Below are 16,796 nucleotides of genomic sequence, written 5' to 3' on the forward strand. Positions count from 1 at the left end.
TGCCCAGTAGGTTTACAAACACTGAATTTAGATATAAACACATCTAACAGAACATTAGATATAGGAACAGCACATGGCTACACAACTCACTTCATAACAATAACTTCTAACTAACTGCCACTGTTGACGCGTGTCTGTCCAACACACGCACGCACGCACACACGCGCACGCGCGCACACACACACACACACACACACACACACACACACACACACACACACACACACAGGGTCATACTTACAGGTAGCAACATGTTGAGGGAAATTTTATTATTAAAAATGAACTTCAAATCTTTACCTATTGAGATCCTGTTTTTCTCTAAATATTACTACTAGGTTACCAAACTAACGAAGCAGGAACAATGAACTGTGGCTGTTAGTAACTACAAACAGATAGCACATGATATTACTGCTTCAAATAAAACAGGTTGATGTGATTTACCAAACTCCAGGTGACAAAAGCACGACGTCTCTCTATCCGCCTGCGCCATGAGGGAAGATAATGGCCTCTAACCTTTGACTCGTTTTGACCTGAAACTGTCTCCTCCTGCATTTTTATTTTTAACTTTTTTTTACATATATTGAATTTCAGTTCATGCAATAGATTTGAACATGTCCTATAATGAATTTATACATTTTATAAATCAACCCAACCCTTCACTGAGAATATACATGTTGACTATAACTGCTGGTTAATCTTTTTTTGTGCTTTTTTTTGTTTCTAGCAGGACGTCCGCAGTGGGCATCAAACTTTCAAAATAAAAGAAAAACGTATTTTTTTGTTGTGGGGAGGAGGGGGGTGTAAGAGCCATCACACCGTATGACTTTCCATTGATTCAATAACTGGTGTGAGAAATGAACTTGTTCAACTCATTTGTATAGTTTTTATATCCACTTGTTTCTGTATATATGTTTCATATCATAATAATATTATGTTGTGTCCTCTCTACATTGCAGATATTGTGTTTGTACATTTTCTATTTTAGGTTGTAGAATTTAGTGTCGCTGTTTTTTCTAAGATTGAATGCTAATTGTTTTTAACAACTTTATTTACAAATGTGTATATATGCAAATATTGCAGATGTGGGCTCTACACAGAAAATGTCCAACTTAGGTTAGAATATAATTAAATAGACAGGCATGTTGAGAAATATATATTAATTAGAAAAAAAATAAAACACTACAAGCATACATTATGTCAGAAGATTATATTATTAGAAATTTTAAAAAAGAGGGGAAAAAAGAGAGAAAATAATGGAAAAGTTTATCATACATTTGAAAAGTTTCATTTCTTTTTTCGGTGTCTTTAAGTTCTACAGTCTTGATATATTACAGAACTTATGTGGTAATAACTATTTATGTGAATTAGTGAGAGCCTGTAGTGGAAGAAGGCCCGCCCCCCACCCTGCTTTATTGGTTAGATCTAGGGCAGAGTCAAAGGCAAAGGCAAACCGATCAAAGCCAATCAAATGCAAACCGGCTCGGGGTACCATGTAATGGTAATGTTGTGATCATGGTGGTCTCCACTGGTGCAGACTCAGTTTTCTCCTGTACTGTGGATGGCAGTAGAGGTCTGTGATCAAGACTCTTCCAGGGCGTGTCCTGTTGGTCCTGTCCCAAGCGCACCACCACCACCACCGGATTCAATCATGGCTGCCGTTATGGGAGAACAACAAACTGTGGAATAAAGGGTTTCCAACCAGCCACTGGGTCCATCTCATGTTTTTTAACCCCTTTGACCCACTCGGTGTCGTTTCACCCGCGGTCAACCCACCACGATGCCTTCCGTGCAGAGCTTCACGCTGACGTACGACGCGCTGAACGAGAGCGGGACCTTCTCTGAGGGGGACACGTTGAATGGGAAAGTGACTCTGGTGCTGCTGAAGGAGATTTCAGCCCAGAGCCTCCATGTCAAAGCGAAGGGGGACGCTGAGGTCCGCTGGACCAAGAAGAGCGGCGACAAAACCCGGACATACCGCGCAAGCAACAGATACTTCAAACTCAAGGAGTTCCTGATCGGAGCCGAGGACCCCAAAGGTTCAATCTTGTTATTAGTCACATAATAAGAGCTGACTGTTTAAGTTCAGTAAAGTTGGAACGATATTCACAGATTCGGACTTCCCGGATCAATAAGTCAGAAGCGAAACGTTGTTAAAGAACCATCGCCGCATAATTCCCACCGTAGTAAGGTGGACAACGGGCTACAGGCCAGTTCTCATCAATATGGGTCGTCCTCCATGATGGGCACAGAACATTGGTGTCTATGTACATCCTGCTGTGAGACGAGTGCGCAGGGACCGTCTACAAAGTGCAACACCGAAAAGAGATATTACACAAATATTCAATAACTTCACTGTAATACTGTATATTCTCACCAAAATCATGTCACAGGTCCAGGGAGTCCTGCTGGCTATGCTACAGTACTTAGTTTGGGAAAATGTGGATTAGTATAATTTTTGGAAATATTTATTATGGAAAATATTCAATAACGTCACTGTAATACAGTATATTCTCACCAAAATCACGTCACAGGTCCAGGGAGTCCTGCTGGATATGCTACAGTACTTAGTTGGACAACACCTGTCAAAAGTGATTCTATATGATCTCGCTTATTGGTCATAAAAACAAAGGGAGGTTCACAACTAATTATTTCGATAAAATGTTTTGATTGTGGGACTGGAATGAAACAATAAACTGTTCAGCGTGAAACCCACTTTTCAACTACTGACCCCTGGGAAGGGCTCCTACACCAAACGCTCAGCCTTCTCAGAAGAAGTAGTTTAGATGTCTGAGTCATTTCTGTACGTCAATTCATGAAAATATGAAATAACATTAGGTTATTTATGACATTTATGTGCAAATGTAGCTGTTCCAATTGAAGTTCATTTTAACTACTTAACGTTTTAGTTTATTTCATGACGATGCAAAGTTACCAATCTGTCCCATTCGTGTTAGGACAAATATACCATGATGAAATATTGTTGAGCAATAACATAAAGTGCAAGTTTCATATTTAGAGATGTAAACCGTACAGGATTTTTCTTTATCACATTATCCAAAACAAGTTGATTCCCACATTCAAAGATTGTTGATCAGTTTTCAGGAAAGATAACTAAAACTAAAGCTGCCCATTGTGCAACATGGCCATTCCCTTTTTGGATTAGTTTTATATATTTTATAATGTATAAGGGTATATAGTATAGTATAGCTATATAGTATAGTATATATTTTACAAAGTATAAAGAATATATTGTAGTATAATATAGAATATGTCACATTAATCTGTCACAGTAGTATAATGACAAATTATTACAATAATATAAGATTTTAAAGTAATAACAAAGTGCAAGATTCAGGTTTTATGTCAGTTCACACATAGTACAATGAAAAGTGTTAGAAGTGGAGGACAGCTCAGCTCAGCAGTGCAATTAGAGCAAAAAATGTCAGTAAAAAGAGCTTAATATAAGAAAAGTCAAATACAATACTATAAAACTATGAAAACATTTAATTCTACAAAACCAAAGCGACAAGTGTAAACTGTACTGGAATATGTATGTATAATGCAGAGGGAATTGAACTATGAGTAGAAGTACTTTGTTACTCTCCACCAACCACTGTTTTTGAATACTGTCAGTACTAACACCAACATCCTTTCCCTTTCAGAAACGGTTATTCCCAAAGGGATCCATGTCTATAAATTTAGCTTTAAAATACCAGAAGGGTAAGTACAGTAAGTCAATCTACTGAGACAAAATGTCTGTATTTCCACTATGTAACTGGTGTTAAAAAATCCCCTAAACTGACGTGTCATTTATCCGCTTGTTGTCCGATACAGAAGTATGCCTTCATCCTTCAAAGGAAGTCATGGAAAGATCATTTACAAGCTGGAAGCTGCACTGTCCAGGAGTTGGAGGATGGACAGTACTGTAGAAAAGGAGATCAATTTTGTCTCCAAGGCCTTTCCGAACCTTCACTCTCTGATGGTGGGTAAAACATTAAACCATAGATGTACACATCTCTGATATGCTCCCTTAATCGAATCCACTCCAAACGTTGATGGGTTCTCTCTCAGCCCATCTTTCATTAAGTTTCAAGAAAACTGGTTGAGTAATTTTCGCTTAAACTTGCTAAAGACAAATCTGGTGGGGTAATCATCTGCCATTCTACGTCGTAGCACATATCATTTTAAGGCCAGTTCCAAAATACTGCACTAACAGATTGTCATGTAAGCATGTTACAACAACAAAAGCATGCCTCTGTCAAAAATAACTAAGAATTTGAATTTGTACTGCTGAAGTTTATGGAATTTTTCCTTACAAAAAAAACAATAAAGACACGATTTCTTCAGTAGAAAGTAATTCTGTTGAAATGGGCTCTCAATGACCTGCTCTTTAGAAAGCAATGACATTCAAAGGTGAGTGCAATGGTACTCACATGCAGGCCCTAAGGACTGAGGTATCTTGTCCTGTCTTATAACTGCAACACTTAACACATGCATTGTAATGTCTAATTAATGAAGGTGGATCAAAAGTAATTGTTTATGCTGTTAATTGCATTCTAGACACCCCAAGTTGGTTCAGTGAACAAAGAGATGGGGCTGTTCTCATCCGGACAAGTACACATGGACGTCAGTGTTGACAGAAGAGCTTATGCTCCAGGTAATAACATTTCCCTTTAAACATGGTAGGTTCAGGTCTTGGAAGGAGATCTCCTGCTGAAGGAGGATACTGCGGAGCTTAATTTTCATTTGATGGTTGTCTCTGCCAAAATAAGAACCTTAACAAAACATGCAGTAATAACACTGACATAGATAAGAGTTATCTTTTGACTTTGTATGTACTGTACAGTCCTGTTTCATGACTGACATTTTGACATGTCATCGCAGGTGAAGCAGGTGTTTATAGCCAACGACACCTGTGATCTTAACAAGTTAATATGTCCCTTATGAACATGGTCTGTGGTCCGTGACGGTTTTCAGTAAAGCAATAAATAAATAGTTGGTTGAAATGCAGGTCACATTTTAGAGACTATGGTGTGTTTACTGACAAACATTGTGGCATTGAGGCTCAGTACAATGTGGAAAGTTGTGTACGTGGTGTCCTAGATGTTCATGTGGTTAGGTCGTGAGAACACAGCTGCGAGGCAACAGCAATATTGACGCTAATATTAACATTACTGTTGGGGTGTAGAAGAAGGGAGGATAACAATTTAGAAAGCTAGCATGTATGTTTCGCAATGCCGGTAATGTAAAGCCATAATGACAGGGAAAAGATGAGACAGTTGGGAATATCAACGTTTTCAGAAATGGAGGCGGAAGTTTTAACTTTTTTTCTTTTTGTTGAATCACAAGTCAATATATTTAAATTTCAGATTTTTCCCAACAGTCTCATCTTTTTCCTTTCAGGGTGTCTTTGCATTTCTTGCATTACGCTACATACCTGCCGGCTTGCTTAAGTGTAAGCATGCTAGCTAGCGAGAAATCTCATTGCCGAGACACTGCTGCAAGGCAATGGTAACATTAACATCACTGTTGGTGAAATACCACATTTTCCTCCGATGTATTATAAAATTCTGAAGAAAAATTATATGACTAAAATAAAAAAGTATTGACTTTAAATTCAGCCATTTCTGACAATGTGTGCTTTCAGAGGTACGAGGTTGAGAACATGAAACGAGGGGCATTCATATGAACTCCTTTTCAGGGACATGTAAACACGACCCCATCACAGTGTTATTCACAGACATGGGTCAGATAATACTTTCAAATAACATCCAAAGAGTAATAAGTGGGTGGGCTTTACCTTATCAGCACTTCTCACATTTAATGTGAGAAAGTTGCGCCTCATGGGCATGATCAAAATCACATGGCATTTTTGAGTGTGGCAACTGAATCAAATGAAATGAAAACTAATTTCAAATGTTATGTTGTTTACCTCATAGGTGAAACAGTGATGATTGTCGCACAGATCAACAATTCCTCATCCTCTGACATGAGTCCCAAATTCAGTTTTATCCAGGATGTGGTGTACCGTGCCAGCGGTAATACCAAACATGAAAGCCATGTTATCCACAAAGTGGTTGACAGCTGCATTAAAGCCCAAACACAGAAGGAGGTCAAGTGTGCAGTAACGATTCCTCCTGGTCAGATGCAGACAATCCAGAATTGTGACATAATCACAGTGGAATACCAATTCAAGGTATGTCATGTTTTAACTGTGAATCCTAATGCTATAGTATATTTACTTCTGAGATATTTCAAAGGGATTTTTTTTTAAGATTTTCCAATTTTGTTGTGACTGCCGGGTGTTTCAAGTGATGCATCATGTGCTAATAAGGCAGCCATATTTTTTTCTCAGGTCTATTTGGATATCAGCTTTGCTTTTGATCCCGAGGTCCTGCTCCCGGTGATCATCCTTCCTCTTGACCTCCTTCCTGGTCTTCAGCCTGGTGTTACTGCGAGTCCCTATCTAGCTGGGGCAACTGGTGGCCCAAGTAATAGTGACTTCCCTCCCCCAACAGCATCTTTGGGTCCATATCCTGCTTCCCCAAACTCAGGCGGTTACCCAGGAGCTCAAAGGTACTCAGTGCCACAACCTGCGTACTCAGGTAACCCACCACCAATGTACGCTTTCCCATCAAATGCGTACCCTGCTCAGCCGCCATACATGAGTGGGGGCTACAATAACCAAGTGCCTCAGCCACAAGCTCCATATGGATCTCCCTCTTCATCCTCATCATCGACGCCTGTGCTTCACCCTCCGCCTTCAGCCCCAACATTTCATCCACCCCCATCTGCACCAGCGATCAATCCATCCCCTTCTCCGTCTTTTAACATGTCCCCACCTGCTCCCACATACAACTCTCTGTCTTCTACGCTGATGATGAACGTAGACTTCCTGTCTCAGTCGGATGAAGCTCCTCCATCATATTCCCTCCTGTTCCCGTCTTCTGCTACTGAAAATTCTAATGCAAAATAATCAAAGGAATCCATAATGACTGGATCAGTTGATTGAGTATTAAGTCAAATGCCAATAGTTAACAATGTGAAATCAGATCACCTATAAATCTCTGCTTAGTTATTAGTGTTGCACTTTGTTAGTGTTGTTGAAGATGAAAGCATTTCAAATGAAAGGGGCATTTTGTGCATTATATTTTTGTTTGCATGTAAACAAAAATAATGCTTTTTCTTCGTATGTTAGAGTTTTGTTTGTCTGGTGAATTATTAGGTTGGTGGTGGCTGTTACTCAAACCTCAGTCATCAGGGTACACAGTGTTTTATATGTGCCTTGTTCAACTCAAGTGTCCTAGAACTGATGATTTTTTTCAGCCTTATAGTTTTCTCTACCTCACTATTTTGCATCGAGGCTTGAAAAACACGATTCACAATGTTTTTATGTGTCAAAAAAAACAAACATTTTAAGAGGACAAATAAAAATTTTACAGTCTGTTGAGTTTTGTATGAGACAATGACTTTGGTCACTGCACACTACTTAGCAAACCTTTTTTGTTGTTATACTAACAAAGTGTTCTGTCTGATTTGAATAAACACCTGTTATGCAAACGTTTCACTGTGTCTCACATTGTTTAAACTCGGCCACAAAGTAGAATACATCTTTGCAAATAAGTTCATTCTTCTGATCTTATCAGGATCGATGGATGGTTGGAATACCCTTCTTATTTCTGAGGGGCAGTCTGGCATACAGTAATTGTAGTAATGGGAGGAGGAAAAAAGGAGGAGTACTAGTGCATTACCAAAAATAAACAAGACAAAGTTATAAAAACTGGACAAAAATACATAGGCATAAAGTGGGAGTCATCATTTAAAAATTGTAATGAATTAAAGGAATCTACAGTTACTGCAGTACACTATTATCGTTTTTACATATGCATATATTCATATACATAAACTCACTACTATGCGCAGATCTTTATATGTATATATATATATCTGTTTGTGTATGTTCTATTTTTACCTCTTTTTTGATTATCTTCTGCTGTGTATGTTCCGAGGATCATTTTAATCTCATATTTTTCTCATCTTTTTATCTTATAAACTACAACATCCTATGAGTCTGTTAGATTTAGCCCTTCTAAGGGAAATCCCATTTCTTATTTTATTCCTTATTCTATAAGTAATTTTAAATTTCACTTCACATACATTTGTACAAATCATGGTTCTCTTAAAGGGGACATATCATGCAAATTCCACTTTGTTAGTGCTTCTACACGTTAATTTGGGTATCTGGCATGTCTACCAACCCAAAAACTCTGGGAAAAAAACACTCGCGCGTTTTGTTATAGTTCCTCTAAGTCAGAAACGTCATGCTTGAGTGACACTGGAAGTCTCCCTACATGGCCTTGGCCCACCCCCCCCCCCACCCACCCCACCTCACCTCAATGTTCAGATTTTAACTTGATTTAGAATAATATCGATTATAGACACAGCCTTTAAAACAGCATTTTCTGATTATCCTAACCCAAATTAGGTCATTCTCAGAATAAACAATATTCAAATTAAGACATGTGGAGTATGTCGACCTTAGTCCCAAACTGCTCGATGTCCCAATCAGACTGTGCTCTGTATCGTGTCAGCAGGAATATGAATGTATTATAAGCTATTCATGTAAACATCATTTAAAATAATGTCTTATTCAGAATAAGGTCATTAGTCAGAGAATTACTGTCCATGTACACATAGTTATTGTCTGCTTTCACAAATGCTGCATTTGTGGTCTTGCTCTTTCTTACAGGGACATGCCATCATCATTCAAGGGGCGTCATGGAAAGATCGTGTACAAGCTCGAGGCTAAGCTGTCCAGGTCCTGGCAGTGGCCTTTAAGACGACAATGCAAGATCAGGTTTTTTTCAAAGTCGCCCCAACACCTTGACCAAGTAGTAATGGTAAGTGGGACACTTGATAGGCTACATTTGATACACTATTTGTCTATTGGGCGTTCTTTAAAGCTTAGCTGCTGAAAAGGAACAGCTTTAAGACAAGAACTCACACTAAATAAACAACTTGAGGGGTTGAAGGAAAGGCAACAATTAAATTCTTAATATGATAAGAAAGTAAAGTACATACTACAGAAACTATAGTTATGTTATATATATTATATACTCGCCTTTGGCCTCTTTGGTTGACATGCTGTATTGCTATGGCTTACTTGTGACGTTGATCCGGCAGCAGACCATCCAATTGTTATCATTGTGGGCCAGATGACAGTGTGGGCCAAATATGGGCCAAAACTGTTTTGCTATGTGGGACAAAGATATCTGATGCCACCACAGAGTCATAGTTAACAGTCAAGTTGATAAAAATAAACGTTTGTTATGTTCTTCTCGTATCCACAGTACGGTTCAGTGAACAAAGACATGGGGATTATTTCGAAGAGAGAGGTCAAAATGCTTGCGACTGTCGACAGACGGATTTACTCTCCAGGTAAAGTCACTCCAACTCACTTCCAACCAAATGTTAATCCAAGTCATGAAATGTTATATCATTAGCAATGATATCAGATATTTGCAGCAATTCCGATGGAAATTGTTTAGTTGTCATTGTTAATTATCACATGTAAAATAAATTATGTATACGTGTACAAGCGTTCTACTTCAAAGTTTAAAAACCCATTATTCAATCATACGCGTGGTGACATTATTCTGAAACTATAATATTCAGATGTTATCTTTTTTTTTTTAGGTGACACTGTGTCAGTTTTTGTCAACATCCACAACTCCTCTTCCAAACAAATGAAGCCCAAATTCAGTTTACAGCAGGAAACAAAGTACAGCACCGGAGCCTCCACTAAAACTTGTGTCACAATTCTATGCAAAATGGTTGGGGACGCAATCAGTGCGAAATCACAGGAAATGGTCTCCTGCCAGTTGAAGATTCCTGATGATACCATCTACACCGTCATAAACAGTGAGCTTGTCTCAGTTCAATATTACCTCAAGGTATGTTGTCGTGTAACATAAATCCATATTTAGAAATTAATTAATTGTTCTTGTTTGTAAATAGTGGCGGTTAGATGATTGTCACACACAGACAACCATTAGATATATTAAAATAAAAGTTATATATAAAATAATATACGTATGAACATGGTCACCATTATAACAGACAGTGATTATGTTTACTGTATGTGCCAATGAGCTCAATCATGATGGCAGTTTTGTTTCCACTGTAGACAGATTCAACTCCTTAGTAATTTACAGTATGTTTCCATTTCCCAGGTGTATTTGGACATCAGCTTTGCTACTGACCCAGAGGTGGTGTTTCCACTGGTCATCGCTCCCTCTTCCATTGCTAACGTAGTGCTTGGACAGGCTGTGGAGACGAACCCAGCTGGTGCCTCTGGGGGCCCGAGCTAAAGCGACTTCCCTCCCTCTGCTTTACCTCCCTCTGCTTTACCTGCCGAAAATCACACATGGACGTAATAACAATCAGTGGCCACACAACTATGCTTCTCCATACAGTTTTTCCACATGCGTCCTTCCTCTGATGATGTTACTCATTCTGAGATACAACTGTCCTTTACTGCTCCTTCAGAATAGTAATAATCAGAGTAATAATTTACTGGCAATTAGAACTCAGGGAATCCAGAAAACTAAAACTCAGGGAGAAAAGTAGACTAAAGAGGGAACACAAGTCTCTCAAAGGTTCACAGGGGCGGACTCATGATACATAATTTGGTTTGGGGACTGAGGAGGGAACAACCTAGATATTTTCACTTGGTCCTTCACTTTTAATTTTGATCTTTATTTATTCATGCACATGTAATGGAAAATTCCACTGATCAATGTCTTACTACTGTTTTGATTGTTTTCTGTGCACTTAGCTGATGCAACCTCAAAGTTCCACCACCTGTTGACCTTTATTTGTGCAACTGTGTGCTGGGTTTGATTCCTCTTTCTGTAACAGTGATGCCAGACAGCAGACGTTTTCCTGTCGGCTTTCTGTTTTGTTTCATGTTCATCACATTGTATAAAAATCTTCCTTTTTAACTTCTCATGGCTGCACTCTGAGCCATGTTGCTGGCTGTGTAACCCTCTGCAGAGCTAATAATTAAAACTCTAAGGCAACTCCGGTTTGAGAAACTCCTTATTTCAAATCTCATAGTAAATTTCCACGACACACAACTTAATTGGTCCCCTTTCACTCAACTTATATTCTCCTATAAAAACTAATGAATATGGTTTTCATAGGAAAACTAAACCTGACATGTTGCAGACACAACATAAGCGTTGCAGGCAAAATGGGAACTGTTAGATACCAATACAGTTTAAATATTATATAAATATAGATTTACTCTCCAGGTAAAGTCACTGCAGCTCACCTACAACCAAGCGTCATGTTGTTAATCATTAGAGCTTATATCAGATATTTGCAGCTTTGCACATTGTTTCATTGCTAAGTTGGATGGAAGTTGTTCAGGTATTAATATAAGTGTGATTACCACATCCCCAAAAATGCACATTATTTGTATTTGTACAGGGTATAGTGTAATGAACTATTGTTCAATTATTGACAAGTTGGGTCTTTACAACAGGAAATAATTGCATATACAGATGTTATTTGTTTGTTAATAAGTTATACAACTCCTATACAAGGATGGGACAAGCTGGTGACTCCGATCACGTAAACCTTCTCATTTCGGTTCGGCCTTTGCGGTCTATGCGCCCCTCAAAAGAGGCGGTCTTCATGGGCTGTGTAGACCGTGTCCTCCGAAGGATACAGTCCCTAAATTGAGACACAGTTACAGTGAGTTTGAAATGATGTTTATGAATTAAACTATTATCTCTCGCAGACTCTTACAGGAATAAATCTGTCCTTAATTTGAATTAGAATATGTAACTCAATTTATTTTGTACCACTTCCTCCACAGAGGCATCCAGCTTAAAGATTCAGAACAAGCTGATAGGTAAATGTCTGCAGGTGCAAGAAGGGATCTGGGGAGGCAGAGTGTCGTTGGGGGAGTGCAGCCCATATTCACCAGTACAGGAGTGGAGCTGGCTCCCGGAGAGCCAGGCTCTCAGCAGTCACCACACTGGGGAGTGTCTGACGGCCCCGGCAGAGCAGTATGAAGGGGTCCACCTGCAGCCCTGCATTTCAAGGCTTGAAAGCGACGGGGCTGTCGATGGAGTGGCAGCAGTGGAAATGGGCAGAGAGCCGAGCAGCCAGGCGTGGTCCTGTTCCAAGAAAGGCCACCTCACTTTGATGGGGAGGGGACGGCACCTCAGTGCCACTCCACAATCCACTTTGGTGTACCTATCACGGGAACACAAACAGGTAATGGTATTTAAGTTCCTACTACACATGTCAAAATATCTGAAAGTTCCTTAATTCAATTATTCCGGAGGTAATATATATTGCAGATTTGTTTTACATCATAAGAAGAAGTGTTAAAAAGTCTTGTACGTGCCTGGCATCTTTACAAGCAGGGCAGCAGGTGGCGGACACTTGACAACCAGACATTGTGCAATGGGAGAGAAAGAAAACATAACCAGCACCAAGATCAAACCCACATCTATGTGGGAAAATCTTTGGAAGCTGCGATGTTTCCAAGTGCCGATGAAAACAGAGAAGCTGCTGAACCATGTAAGGACCTAAAGGTAGCAGTAGTTGACTGAATGTTGTTTTGCTACAGTTTGTGACACTAAAACTTCTTACAGACATGCACTGAAATCTGGATGTTCCGAGGATCATTTTAATCTCATATTTTCTCATCTTTTTATCTTATAAACTACAACATCCTATGAGTCTGTTAGATTTAGCCCTTCTAAGGAAAATCCCATTTCTTTCTTTATTCCTTATTCTATAAGTAATTTAAAATTTCACTTCACATATATTTGTACAAATCATGGTTCTCTTAAACTTAAAGTTCACGTAGCAACTGTAGTGGAAATTTATCTCGAGATGTGAAATAAAGAGGTTCCCGGCCCGGAGTTGTCTTTGAGTTTTATTTGTAAGCTCTGCAGAGGGTTACGCAGTCAGCATCATCGCACAGAGTGCAACAACGAATAGTTAAAAAGGAAGGTTTTTATACATTGTGGGGGAAAGATAACAGGGAGCAGACAGGAAACATATCAGAAAGCAGACAGGAAATGTCTGCAGTCTGGCGTTGCGGCTACAGAAAGAAGAATCAACCCCATCACCCAGTTGCACAGATCAGGGTCAACCTCAGTGATGGGACGGAGCCAGATGTGACCTACCTACAGAGACAAAAAGCCTGTGAGTGTTGTAGCAGGACGTAATGACCCGGTGCTGCGTACTGTGACAGATGTCTCCAATAAAGGACTTCACTATGAGATATGAAGCTCTCAACCCAGAGAGCTTCTTCTCCGAGGGCGACACCATCACAGGCACAGTGACTGTGACTTTGACTAAAGACACCAAGGTCAAGAGCCTCTTCCTCAAAGCCAAAGGGGACGCGTGCGTCCGCTGGACAGAGGTAAACGGAGAGGATGTGGAAATGCACCGCGCGACCAAGAGATATTTCAAAGTGAAAGAATACCTGGTCTCAGAAGCTTTCAAAGGTAAATAAAATTAAACTACAGCCACTTTAATTTGCTATCGGATCTTTACATTTAGACATGATTTACATTCAACAAAAATATACCGGGCAATAAAACAATGACAGCACAATAAACATTTTATCAATAAGTTCCATATATGCCTATATCGATTTATGAGCTATGCATTGTGCAAGCACAGTGGGGAGGTATAACACATAATTGGTTTTAATGTTGTACCACACATTTGTAAAATGTTTTGCTGCTTAACAAGTATGTGTTATTTTCTTTAAATTACAACCTTCACTAATAGTAATATATCATGATAATTATCGATATCGCACATTCTTAGCGTAAAATAGTGGTTGTTACTAGCATGGTCAAATTGATCGATTGTATTATATTTTTATAGGCCACTGCACCAATGTTTAATTGTGGTGCCTGAGCAACTTTGCATTGTCCGTTCATCAGATTACTGATTTGTGTTTATTCCAACTTCTTTTTGAAGACACTGTACTTCCCCGAGGAGTCAATCACTTCAAGTTCAGCCTTACAATCCCCCTGGTGTGAGTAGGACTGTCCAGCATCTATGCATGAATAATGTGTCATTGAATATGTTTATTCATGGACAGGAATGTTCAGATTTTAACTTGATTTAGAATAATATCGATTATAGACACAGCCTTTAAAACAGCATTTTCTGATTATCCTAACCCAAATTAGGTCATTCTCAGAATAAACAATATTCAAATTAAGACATGTGGAGTATGTCGACCTTAGTCCCAAACTGCTCGATGTCCCAATCAGACTGTGCTCTGTATCGTGTCAGCAGGAATATGAATGTATTATAAGCTATTCATGTAAACATCATTTAAAATAATGTCTTATTCAGAATAAGGTCATTAGTCAGAGAATTACTGTCCATGTACACATAGTTATTGTCTGCTTTCACAAATGCTGCATTTGTGGTCTTGCTCTTTCTTACAGGGACATGCCATCATCGTTCAAGGGGCGTCATGGAAAGATCGTGTACACGCTCGAGGCTAAGCTGTCCAGGTCCTGGCAGTGGCCTTTAAGACGACAATGCGAGATCATGTTTTTTTCAAAGTCGCTCCAACACCTTGACCAAGTAGTAATGGTAAGTGGGACACTTGATAGGCTACATTTGATACACTATTTGTCTATTGGGCGTTCTTTAAAGCTTAGCTGCTGAAAAGGAACAGCTTTAAGACAAGAACTCACACTAAATAAACAACTTGAGGGGTTGAAGGAAAGGCAACAATTAAATTCTTAATATGATAAGAAAGTAAAGTACATACTACAGAAACTATAGTTATGTTATATATATTATATACTCGCCTTTGGCCTCTTTGGTTGACATGCTGTATTGCTATGGCTTACTTGTGACGTTGATCCGGCAGCAGACCATCCAATTGTTATCATTGTGGGCCAGATGACAGTGTGGGCCAAATATGGGCCAAAACTGTTTTGCTATGTGGGACAAAGATATCTGATGCCACCACAGAGTCATAGTTAACAGTCAAGTTGATAAAAATAAACGTTTGTTATGTTCTTCTCGTATCCACAGTACGGTTCAGTGAACAAAGACATGGGGATTATTTCGAAGAGAGAGGTCAAAATGCTTGCGACTGTCGACAGACGGATTTACTCTCCAGGTAAAGTCACTCCAACTCACTTCCAACCAAATGTTAATGCAAGTCATGAAATGTTATATCATTAGCAATGATATCAGATATTTGCAGCAATTCCGATGGAAATTGTTTAGTTGTCATTGTTAATTATCACATGTAAAATAAATTATGTATACGTGTACAAGCGTTCTACTTCAAAGTTTAAAAACCCATTATTCAATCATACGCGTGGTGACATTATTCTGAAACTATAATATTCAGATGTTATCTTTTTTTTTTTAGGTGACACTGTGTCAGTTTTTGTCAACATCCACAACTCCTCTTCCAAACAAATGAAGCCCAAATTCAGTTTACAGCAGGAAACAAAGTACAGCACCGGAGCCTCCACTAAAACTTGTGACACAATTCTATGCAAAATGGTTGGGAACAAAATCACTGCCAAATCACAGGAAATGGTCTCCTGCCAGTTGAAGATTCCTGATGATACCATCTACACCGTCATAAACAGTGAGCTTGTCTCAGTTCAATATTACCTCAAGGTATGTTGTCGTGTAACATAAATCCATATTTGGAAATGAATTAATTGTTCTTGTTTGTAAATAGTGGCGGTTAGATGATTGTCACACACAGACAACCATTAGATATATTAAAATAAAAGTTATATATAAAATAATATACGTATGAACATGGTCACCATTATAACAGACAGTGATTATGTTTACTGTATGTGCCAATGAGCTCAATCATGATGGCAGTTTTGTTTCCACTGTAGACAGATTCAACTCCTTAGTAATTTACAGTATGTTTCCATTTCCCAGGTGTATTTGGACATCAGCTTTGCTACTGACCCAGAGGTGGTGTTTCCACTGGTCATCGCTCCCTCTTCCATTGCTAACGTAGTGCTTGGACAGGCTGTGGAGACGAACCCAGCTGGTGCCTCTGGGGGCCCGAGCTAAAGCGACTTCCCTCCCTCTGCTTTACCTCCCTCTGCTTTAGCTGCCGAAAATCACACATGGACGTAATAACAATCAGTGGCCACACAACTATGCTTCTCCATACAGTTTTTCCACATGCGTCCTTCCTCTGATGATGTTACTCATTCTGAGATACAACTGTCCTTTACTGCTCCTTCAGAATAGTAATAATCAGAGTAATAATTTACTGGCAATTAGAACTCAGGGAATCCAGAAAACTAAAACTCAGGGAGAAAAGTAGACTAAAGAGGGAACACAAGTCTCTCAAAGGTTCACAGGGGCGGACTCATGATACATAATTTGGTTTGGGGACTGAGGAGGGAACAACCTAGATATTTTCACTTGGTCCTTCACTTTTAATTTTGATCTTTATTTATTCATGCACATGTAATGGAAAATTCCACTGATCAATGTCTTACTACTGTTTTGACTGTTTTCTGTGCACTTAGCTGATGCAACCTCAAAGTTCCACCACCTGTTGACCTTTATTTGTGCAACTGTGTGCTGGGTTTGATTCCTCTTTCTGTAACAGTGATGCCAGACAGCAGACGTTTTCCTGTCGGCTTTCTGTTTTGTTTCATGTTCATCACATTGTATAAAAACCTTCCTTTTTAACTTCTCATGGCTGCACTCTGAGCCATGTTGCTGGCTGTGTAACC

At 39.2% G+C, this 16,796-nt stretch overlaps 3 protein-coding genes across 4 annotated transcripts; all 3 read left to right on the forward strand.

Moving 5' to 3' along the window:
* Positions 1-1,593: 1,593 nt before the first annotated feature.
* On the forward strand, positions 1,594-7,565 carry LOC117767549 (arrestin domain-containing protein 3-like). Of its 2 annotated transcripts, XM_034595306.1 has the most exons (7): positions 1,594-2,036; positions 3,663-3,720; positions 3,835-3,982; positions 4,561-4,657; positions 5,940-6,196; positions 6,356-7,021; positions 7,061-7,565. In XM_034595306.1, exons 1-6 carry the CDS (start codon positions 1,778-1,780, stop codon positions 6,974-6,976), a joined length of 1,440 nt encoding a protein of 479 aa, XP_034451197.1. In that variant the 5' UTR covers positions 1,594-1,777; the 3' UTR covers positions 6,977-7,021; positions 7,061-7,565. The 2 variants fall into 2 exon arrangements, with proteins under 2 accessions (XP_034451197.1, XP_034451195.1); XM_034595304.1 differs by having other exon boundaries at positions 6,356-7,565.
* Positions 7,566-8,491: 926 nt separating this feature from the next.
* LOC117767557 (arrestin domain-containing protein 3-like) lies at positions 8,492-10,768 on the forward strand. Its single transcript, XM_034595315.1, has 4 exons — positions 8,492-8,900; positions 9,351-9,438; positions 9,697-9,953; positions 10,233-10,768. The coding sequence occupies exons 1-4, from the start codon at positions 8,754-8,756 to the stop codon at positions 10,368-10,370; spliced, it is 630 nt and encodes a 209-aa protein (XP_034451206.1). The 5' UTR covers positions 8,492-8,753; the 3' UTR covers positions 10,371-10,768.
* A 2,410-nt stretch (positions 10,769-13,178) lies between these two features.
* Positions 13,179-16,517, forward strand: LOC117767553 (arrestin domain-containing protein 3-like). The gene is made up of 6 exons (XM_034595312.1): positions 13,179-13,535; positions 14,020-14,077; positions 14,499-14,649; positions 15,100-15,187; positions 15,446-15,702; positions 15,982-16,517. The coding sequence occupies exons 1-6, from the start codon at positions 13,280-13,282 to the stop codon at positions 16,117-16,119; spliced, it is 948 nt and encodes a 315-aa protein (XP_034451203.1). The 5' UTR covers positions 13,179-13,279; the 3' UTR covers positions 16,120-16,517.
* The last annotated feature ends 279 nt before the right edge of the window (positions 16,518-16,796 follow it).

This window comes from Hippoglossus hippoglossus, chromosome 9 (assembly GCF_009819705.1).
Source record: "Hippoglossus hippoglossus isolate fHipHip1 chromosome 9, fHipHip1.pri, whole genome shotgun sequence".
Taxonomy (NCBI): Eukaryota; Metazoa; Chordata; class Actinopteri; order Pleuronectiformes; family Pleuronectidae; genus Hippoglossus; species Hippoglossus hippoglossus.

Excerpts from the sequence above, each read along its gene's own strand:
- LOC117767549 (XM_034595304.1), top strand. The coding sequence starts at position 1,778 with ATGCCTTCCGTGCAGAGCTTCACGCTGACGTACGACGCGCTGAACGAG. Across the intron at positions 3,983-4,560 it reads CGAACCTTCACTCTCTGATG|ACACCCCAAGTTGGTTCAGT; the intron begins GTGGGTAAAACA and ends ATTGCATTCTAG. Across the intron at positions 4,658-5,939 it reads CAGAAGAGCTTATGCTCCAG|GTGAAACAGTGATGATTGTC; the intron begins GTAATAACATTT and ends TTTACCTCATAG.
- LOC117767557 (XM_034595315.1), top strand. The coding sequence starts at position 8,754 with ATGCCATCATCATTCAAGGGGCGTCATGGAAAGATCGTGTACAAGCTC. Across the intron at positions 9,439-9,696 it reads CAGACGGATTTACTCTCCAG|GTGACACTGTGTCAGTTTTT; the intron begins GTAAAGTCACTC and ends TTTTTTTTTTAG. Across the intron at positions 9,954-10,232 it reads CAGTTCAATATTACCTCAAG|GTGTATTTGGACATCAGCTT; the intron begins GTATGTTGTCGT and ends TCCATTTCCCAG.
- LOC117767553 (XM_034595312.1), top strand. The coding sequence starts at position 13,280 with ATGTCTCCAATAAAGGACTTCACTATGAGATATGAAGCTCTCAACCCA. Across the intron at positions 14,078-14,498 it reads AGCCTTACAATCCCCCTGGT|GGACATGCCATCATCGTTCA; the intron begins GTGAGTAGGACT and ends TCTTTCTTACAG. Across the intron at positions 14,650-15,099 it reads ACCTTGACCAAGTAGTAATG|TACGGTTCAGTGAACAAAGA; the intron begins GTAAGTGGGACA and ends TCGTATCCACAG.